Here is a 9,082-nt window from a genome sequence, read left to right as displayed (position 1 = left end):
AAGAGACACGCAAAGAGACTTATCGGGCCAGGGGGAACCATCCAGCGACGCCGAACCATCCTCGTCCTCCGAAGCCTTCGTTGGGCCCGCCAGGCCAAGTCCGCCACACCGGGAGAACAGCGGCGAGCCATCCTCCACAGTCGGTGGCGAAGGAGAAATTGAACTGCGCAGGTCAGCGCGAGCTCCTCAGAGGCCCCACCGATTGGACGACTTTGTCACATGGCTTTCTTGATGGATGTGTCCAACTATGAGGGGAGGGGTGTTGTATCCTGTAATGGCTACCTTGTAACTCTGTAAATAGTTTGTTCCTCTTTCAGCGCTGTCTGAGCCCAAGCAGGAAGTCGCTCCTGATTGGCTCAGACGCGGCCGGCTCTAGCTTTGGCGGGAACCGCAAATATATAAAAGGAGCGGTTTCTCCAGGCAGAGTCAGTCGGTACTCGCTGAATTGTCACTTTACCTTGCTGAGCTGTCACTTGTTCTCTGAGCTGAATAAAAGTACCGATTGCTCAAAACCCTGTCTCTGGGTCTACTTCACATAGAAATTAGAGAGCTACAACCCTGACCTAAAAACATCTTAAGCCGAGTAAGCAGCATATTGTATATTGATGTCTGTCCATTGTATTCAAGGAGGACCCCGACATCTAATGATTGTGTGCTATACACGATGTGTCCGCAGGCGTCTGGAAAGGTCTATATGGGCACGAAATGTTCTGCCCCATGTTGGGGAGATGTGTGGGCACCATTGTCACAGCATTTGTATTTGCAGCCCTGGCTTTGCAGAGTGTTTCTCTACTGCTCTGAATGTCCTTCTGGCCTCAGAAGGTATCTGTGAAACCATCTCTAAGGAATTAGTCTGCAGACCTTGAAGACTAATAACTTAATTTAACTTAATAATAATTTAACTAATAATTTAACTTAAAGAAATGGAATACTTAAGATTGAATGGTAATTCAATCATAAGTATTCCATTCCTTTAAGTTAAATGAATCGTTGAGAGATGTAAAAAGCCCTATTCCGAAGCACAGGCAGGGGTTCCCCTCGCTCCTTTCTCTTGCCAGAATCAAGTCGGGAAGAAAAGAGGGCAGCTTTCGTTATTTGAAATTCAAGAACACAGGGAAGCCTCCCCTGCCTTCCTTCCCTACCTCGTCTCCCCCCCCCACCACCACCACTTTGTTCAGCTACGCTGTGGTGCTTTTATCCCCTTCGGCCGGTACAGGAAAGGCGCGCACTCCTGAACCGCCAAAGGGAGTCAAAGAGGAGGGAAAAGGAGGAGGAGGGTTGGGTGGGCGTCCCAAAACCCGACAAAAAAAGAGGAGGCGGGGGGTGACGAGGTCCTGGACCCGCCTCACCACCCTCCCAGCCGCTTGGCGCGCGCATAAAAAGCCGCCCGCCGCCTCTCCGCCGCTTGCACCTCAGGAGAAGCACTTGGCGGGGGTGGGACGAGCGGCGCTCCCGGCACGAGCTAGACATGGGCAGGGCGCTGGCTTGGCGGCTCGTCTTCGGGCTTTTTCTCCTGGCGCTGCTTTCCCCCTCTCAGGTGAGCGCCCAAGCGGGCGACCGCGAGGCCTGCCCACCCACCCGTCCGTCGCGGCTTCGCTTTCTCTCCATTTTGCCTCAGCAGAGCGGGACCTACTCACTCACCCACCCACCCGGGTTCGCTTTCTCTCCATTGCCTCAGCAGAGCGGGACCTACCCACCCACCCAGGGAATAGGTGAAGCGGGAAAAGCAGCAGACGTTTGCTCTTAACTCCCGTCGTCGCCACCATCTTCCTCAGGGAGGGGGGGCTCCTACCCGGGTTTGGCTTTACAGCCGCGCGCCAAGTTGCATTTTATAAGTTGCAATTTTGAGCGGGGGGTCGTGTGTGCGCGCGCGCGAGGGGGGGGAGGGCGGAGGGAGGGAAAGAAATGATCCCCACAGAGTTTTGTGGGTTTTTTTTAAAAGAAGTTTCCAGATGGCGCTGAACTTTTTTTTTTTTTTTAACATGCGGTTTGGTGGGTTCCAGGCGTAGCCAGTTGGGTAAACCCAGCCAGCTGTGGTTCAATTCAGTCGACTCGATTTAATGGGATGTGTGTGGTTGAAGCCTGGAATTCCAATTCTCTTTGCAGATTTGCAGACCCAATTCCTGAGCCTTATTGTTGCCTCCTTTCTCCGATTTCCTAGGAACGGTTGAGCGTCCTCCCCCTTCTTCCCCGCTTCTGATCCTTTTTAAAAAAAAAACAAAAAGTAAATTATTTTGCATTTTTTTAAAAAGAAGAAAACTTAACCACCCCTTCCCCTTTAGTAAAGACTTCCTTTGACAATTTAGTAAGAACTTCCTTTGGCAGTTTTTATGTAGGTCTGCTCATAATTTTTTTAAAAAATCCCAGGAAATTGAATTTTGACTGAGGTTAAATCGTTAGGAACTAGCGCCTGAATATTTTAATCCTGACCGCTACTGGGTGGAGAAGGGAGTTACCCATATGCTGCGCCATTGAGGGGATAAAGCTAGGTTTCCTTTGTATAATTTTGGGTAAAATAAAATTGTCTCTTAGGTAAGCTGCAATTGAATTGGAATTGAACTGCTAGTTTTTTCCTCACCATTCCTATCACCCACTTCTATGTTTCTATGTTTCCTCCCACTTATGACTGTATGACTGTAACATGTTGCTTGTATCCTTAAGATTTCTATTAATATTGATTGTTTTCTGATCGCTTATTTGACCCCAATGACAATCATTAAGTATTGTACCTCATAATTCTTAATAAATGTATCCTTTTCTTTTATGTACACTAAGAGCATATGCCCCAAAGACAAATTCCTTACAAACCACAACCACTCATAGTTATATAAGAAACATAAAATAAGTCAAAGAAAAAAAAACATATATAAAAGTTGTGGTTTGTAATATGAGAAATAATGTTTGCAAAGTTTCCTAATATTTCAGTTTGTATAATTTTGAAAAAACTAATAAAACTTATACAAAAAAAAGAAAAAAGAAAGACAAATTCCTTGTGTGTCCAATCACACTTGGCCAATAAAGAATTCTATTCTATTCTAAAGTATCTGAAAAGCTACATCCTGTAGCAGTTTTTAATCGTTTTGCAGAGGCTGTCTAGGCTGGCTTTTTAAAGTACAGTACTGTAATTGCATTATCAACCATCTAAAATCAATGTAATAGGAAACCTAGGGTTCTGTGGAAACTTTAAAGTAGGAAAATGCCATTACCTGTCATCTCTCCCTTTTTCTGAAAGGCTAGCAGCTGCTGCTTGGCAGGTCTGTGAAACGAAGACCCAGATTGTTGAGAGCAATATGCTGACTCTGTAAACAGCTTAGGGAGAGCTAGAAAGCAGTGTGGAGTGGTATATAAGTCTAAGCACTAATGCTAGAATAGGACTGCAGACCATCTAGTGTTGCTGAACTCAACACGTAGTGGCTGGAGTAGCTGAGAGTTGGAATGTAACAAAAGCTGCAGGCGATGTTTGGTCTCCCCATCTGTGTTGTTAGATTTTCTTGCTGCGTTGAAGGGTGTTTGCTGAGAGACCTCACTAGTCTCTGTCAGACTTCTCTGTGGGTTTACATTCTAGTCTCCATGTATATTTTTGTGTACTGTACTTGACTTCTGTGGAGATCCAGATTGGAAGGCAAAATGTAATTTGGGTGTTTGTGGGTAGGCAAGGCATCTATGGAAGAGCAGCTGTGCCTTCTGTGACTGCCCTCTAACACTTTTTAGAAATTCACCTTTGGCTTGTGGTGCTTCAGACAGATGAAAAATGTGTGTGTATGTAACATATTTTTGCCAGATAGTGAAAAGGGAGACTAGATCTATTTCAAACTTATTTTGCTCTCATCAGCTAGCCATACCTTTACCAGGATTTGAATGGCTAGCAGTATGCGCCCACCCATATTTGGGTATACCAGGGTGATTTCATATATACATACATATACATGCACACGGCACAGCCCTTTTCCCCCCCTGCACAGCCCTATTTTTTTCTGCTATAGAAGCAGATAATTCCATCTTGTGAATTTTGGAACAGCAGATGGTTTAAGAATTTTCTATTTTTATTAAAATACATTTTCAAGTAATAACTTTCTAGAAAAATACAGTATATGCTTTATCATGCCTTTCATTATGTAAATCTTTGGAGAAATTTAGGAATCTCTATCTGACTTGGCATTTTTTTAAAAAATCACAAGTTAGTACAGTACTTCCACAAACTCCTTTTCAGTTAGAATTTGTGGACCAGATGTAACATTTGGCTCAATGTTAGAACAATAGAAGCTGTAGCAGGTTAACAATTTATGTAGCCAAGTTTCAAAAAGATAAGGACTTGCATTTCAATCTTGTTACCTTATATCAGCTTAGCAGACAGGGGAGGGCACAAAAGTGTCTGCTAAAGGAATAGCAAGGATTTGTTCCACTTGTTGTGAGCCACCCCGAGTCTTCGGAGAGGGGCGGCATACAAATCCAAATAATAAATAAAATAAATAAATAAAACAGGAGTGAATATTTAGCAGAAATGAAATACTTAAAAGGGGCTTTTGGGGGAAGAGATCGGAGTGGCTTGAAAAGTTTGATTGTAAATCTGTAGGGTTTACTTTTTAGTTGTTAGATAATCTTTCAGCTTTTTGTGGCAGTCAATTTGTTATTTTAAGTCTAATAACAAAAGCAGCATAGAATTTCCTTTGTAGTATGTAACAAAATGATTTCCTTGAATATAATGCTTTCTATGCGCCCTATATCCTCCCAGCTTCTTGACTTCAACTTCACAGCTAACATATGTTAACTTTACATAGTGGTATTGCTCTGTAAGTGTGAAATGCAATGTAAGAACTTATTCTAAACAACCATAATATACAGTAGAGAGAATTAGGTGGCAATCCTGTAAGTGCATTTTGCAAGTGAGAATTCCCTCTATTAAGAAAAAATATCCTTGTGTGTAGGATTTCTGAAATTAATATTTTAATGTGAATAATATATGAGCGGATATGAATGTTGCCTCTTAAACTTGACTGGATTCTGTCAGTGCTTATTAAGTGTAAATTTTGAAACATATCTTTACTTGAAATGGATGAGGTGAAATTGATATATAAACATATGTGATTTGGGGAATATTATGGTGGGTTTGCAATCACTATATGGCAACCTTTCATCTACTATTAATTGAAGTAGATACTCAAAACCTTCCTTGCTTTCTAACACTTTCTCAGCTGCTAGATGTACCAGATATTCTTCATACAGTACATGAAGTCTGACATCACTAGCATGACATAACTTGATCTATCCTCCTGTAGACTGGGACAATCCTCACTCCTAGTGAGTGCCAGAATAGGTCAAAACAATTTTCATGGCAACATTGGAGTGGGTGGAGGTGATTGTCCTTGCCTTCTTCCTATGATTGAGAAGGACTGACCCAAGTCATCCAGCTGCTTCATGCTTAAGGCTGGACTGTAACTGTAGTGAGTAAGGAAGCCGTCCTTGATTGAGATATGCAAGTTCTGTTGACGAGGTGTAAAGTCCAGTGTATTCAAAGAAGTGGCTCAACACAGAAAAAGTGCCACAGTTGCAGTTGTGAGTTTTGTCTTATTTAGCCAATCTCAATAAACATAGTTTTAGCCTTCCTGTGGAGGTGATTTCCTAGCTTCATCTACCTAGTGGGGATGACTAGAATTCCGGTTTCAAACCTGGTGCATTTTAACCACCATATCAGATAGGTGTTGTAGTACAAAAGGCTTGTGTATCCGAAAGAAAGAAAGAAAGAAAGAAAGAAAGAAAGAAAGAAAGAGAAAGGTTACAATGCTATTTTTGTGACCTGATTCACAAATTTCACAAACCTTTGTTCTACAGCTTATTGAATAAAACACAGTTGACTAGGTTCAGGCTACACATTAAGCCATAAATTGTAATAGTTGGGATCACAAAGCAAATTGAGCCATAATCCAGCTTGATTTAAAGGGTTGTTTTAGCTCAGTCAGCATGCTCCTGCTTTTCTAATTCTATGCAACTTTTTAAAAAATCTTGAAACAAACATTAGTGCTAAGCAGCTGGAGACAGACAATGCATGCGCTCAAATCTAATAGTAGATCTGAAAAGTGTGGTATGTGCTTATCCCATTCATGTCATTCTTTGAGCCAGTTTTTATGTTGTAGTCAGGTTTCTAAAAGCCTTGGTGACTACATAGTAACCAAAACAAAAGAAATAATACCTGTGCTACGAAAATCATTTAAAGTCTGTAATTTCAAAGCCATTTCAAGTAATTTAAATTCCTAAAATATTATTTCATCTGCCTGCCATGGCATGCAGTAGCCAGAACAAAAAAATAAATTGACTTCTTGTGCAATTGTATCTCTGGCTTTGTAGTTATTAAAATACCCCATTTCAGACTTGTCACATTAAAAATCTTCCATTGTTAATGTGATTGTTTAATCAGAAATGTTAAATAAGATGGAAATAAGGTTTTTCATATCATGTAAGCCAAAATCAAATAAGCACCTTATGATGTAGGGTAATGTCTGAATCTAGTGGTAGACCTCTTTATAAATTCAACTGGAGTAAGAATAACAAACTATCAATTCTTCCATTTAAGATTACCTCTAATAGCATTTTGATTTTCTCATTGCTAACTTTTTGATCTGGTCTCAGTAGAAGCTGACAAAGTTAAAAGAAAAAAGAAAAGAAAAATATATTTCAGAAAAAAATGTGATTTGATAAATGAGCAAGCATTGGGGCTGTGTGTGATTGGTATGTTGATGTCAGTATTATTTCCAAGTTGTCAGTGTCATTGCTATGGGATATACAGTAGAAAAAGCTGGGCAGAGAATTCTCATTCTAGCTGTCATGGAGTTCTTTCCTTATTGACTATTTGCCTGATCATTGATATATCACAACAAAAATGTTTTATACTGTTTGCTTAGCATATTACATACAGTTAACACATATATTTTATTACAATACTACACTTGCTTAATTTGGAGTAAGCTCCAGGGGCTTATTTCTGAATATGGATTTATGCTGTTTAAAGTTTACTTTTTAAGAAGGACAGTGAAAACTGTATGCGGATGTATATTTCATGGTGAAATTAAAAAAAACAAACTGGGGTACTTTCACAATCACTCTATGTAGACTAATACCTTATAAATAGACCAATATATTATAAGCCCTGGAAGTCAGAATGCAAAATGTGCTGATTGATTTTACAATCTCTTTTTTTTCTTGTTTTAGGGAGAAGTTAATAAAACAAGTACTGATGCACCAAATATTAATTCATCTGTGACTACTGTGTCACTTATCACAAACACCACCAAGGGACATGGAAATTACCTTCAGCCAACTACTGGCCTCTTCATACTTTCAGTCTCTCTCCTGTACTTTTGTTAAAGCATCTGGTCTGGGAAAACAACATCCTTCCCTACCAAGTTCCCTAATCCATCTAAGATGGTGAAACCTTCCTATTCTGAGAATTATGAAAAGCAACAACATGAAATACTTGCATCCAATCAGTACAGTTTAAGCAACGATTCAGTCACAGATACCAATTTGACCAAGACTCTTGATAAGAATACCTGATGAATTGAATCAACCTTCCTTCAAAAATAAATTCAATTCACAAAGCAGCCTATGGATTCCAATATACAACACCTTGAACTCATAATATAAGAGAAATGCAACTTGACAAGCCATGGATCATGCCTTCTGAGAGGAAAGAGTTGATAAAGTTATGCAAAATAAGGAGCTTAATTTGAAAATGATGCTCATCCTCTATGCTTATAAAACCAGTAAAAAATGAAAAAAAGCACTGAAGTGGGTCCCCCTCCCCCAATTTAAGATCCAAGGATATCCAGCATAAATAATTCCATTCAGAATTTCACTTGGGAATTTTTAGTTATTCCATTGATTTTTTAAAAAATGTTATAAAGATTCAGAATTGAAGTTTGCATAATTTAAAACCAATTGGAAAACATTTACTGTATTTTTTCAATGTTATTAAAGTTGTAGATGAACCAAATGCATCACCAGAATAACATATTTAAAATCTATTGTAAGAATATTTGGCAATAGCCGATATAAAATAAGTAATAAGGAACTAAGGAATCAACTTACATAATTAAACTTGAATAGTTTTTCTTATAGTAGCCTCCTAAAAATTTATGGGGATAATTTCTAAATGTCAGTTTTGGTGCAATTGATGTTTATTTTATTCTTTTAATGAAACATCTTTGGGCAAATAATTTTATGTTGAATGAAAATACACAATGTTTAAATCCTGAAATATTAATCCTTAAAGTGTGTATCTTTTAAAGGTTGAAACTGATACATTTGCACAAATTATTTCTATGCAAAGTGTTCTGTACAGTAAGTAATTTGAACTAAAGTTGGTACTAAAATGTTATCCAAATGTTTGGCTCTTCAGAAATAAATAACGCCCCCTGTCTTGTAGGCAGAATCACATCCATAGACAGTTTTGTTCACTTACTATGTGTGATCATGGCTTTAAATGCACACTTGTCCCTTTGATTTAGTCATTTACCCAGAATCTGTATACATCCATTGCATTGTCAAGTACTTGCATAATAAAACTAGGGGTGGGGGAGAGGGATGTATGCATTCCTTTTGTATTGAATACACTGTTTGACATTATGATTATGTGATTATGCTATAATTTTAAATCAAGCTATGAATAAAACAATGGATCTAATTCTTGTACATTCTAGTTTTTTGACAATCAGATCGTCAATGTTCTGCTAACAGTTAGGGCAGACCCTTCTCTAATTGAGTAACTGCATTCAAAAGAAACATTAAGTTCTATTCCTAATAATCTTATCAGTGACCTTACATTCAACAGGATTTGTTTTCTTCGTTTAGGACAGGTAGGCAAAGTTGGCTCTTCTATGACTTGCGAACTTCAAGTCCCAGAATTCCAGAGACAATCATGCTAGCTCAGGAATTTTGGGAAATAATAATAATAATAATAATAATAATAATAATAATAATTTATTAGATTTGTATGCCGCCCCTCTCCGAAGACTCGGGGCAGCTCACAACAATAATAATAACAATGTTACAATGAAACAAATCAAATATTAAAAAACATCTAAAAACC

At 38.9% G+C, this 9,082-nt stretch overlaps 1 protein-coding gene across 1 annotated transcript; it reads left to right on the top strand.

Annotated features, from left to right (window-relative positions):
- Positions 1-1,385: 1,385 nt before the first annotated feature.
- On the top strand, positions 1,386-8,677 carry CD24 (CD24 molecule). Its single transcript, XM_070733300.1, has 2 exons — positions 1,386-1,537; positions 7,204-8,677. Exons 1-2 carry the CDS (start codon positions 1,469-1,471, stop codon positions 7,357-7,359), a joined length of 225 nt encoding a protein of 74 aa, XP_070589401.1. The 5' UTR covers positions 1,386-1,468; the 3' UTR covers positions 7,360-8,677.
- The last annotated feature ends 405 nt before the right edge of the window (positions 8,678-9,082 follow it).

Source organism: Erythrolamprus reginae, chromosome 1 (assembly GCF_031021105.1).
Source record: "Erythrolamprus reginae isolate rEryReg1 chromosome 1, rEryReg1.hap1, whole genome shotgun sequence".
In the NCBI taxonomy this organism is placed as follows: domain Eukaryota; kingdom Metazoa; phylum Chordata; class Lepidosauria; order Squamata; family Dipsadidae; genus Erythrolamprus; species Erythrolamprus reginae.
Note: the sequence above shows the minus strand (reverse complement) of the source record. Positions and strands in the feature narration are given on the sequence as shown.

Excerpts from the sequence above, each read along its gene's own strand:
- CD24 (XM_070733300.1), top strand. The coding sequence starts at position 1,469 with ATGGGCAGGGCGCTGGCTTGGCGGCTCGTCTTCGGGCTTTTTCTCCTG. Across the intron at positions 1,538-7,203 it reads CGCTGCTTTCCCCCTCTCAG|GGAGAAGTTAATAAAACAAG; the intron begins GTGAGCGCCCAA and ends TTCTTGTTTTAG.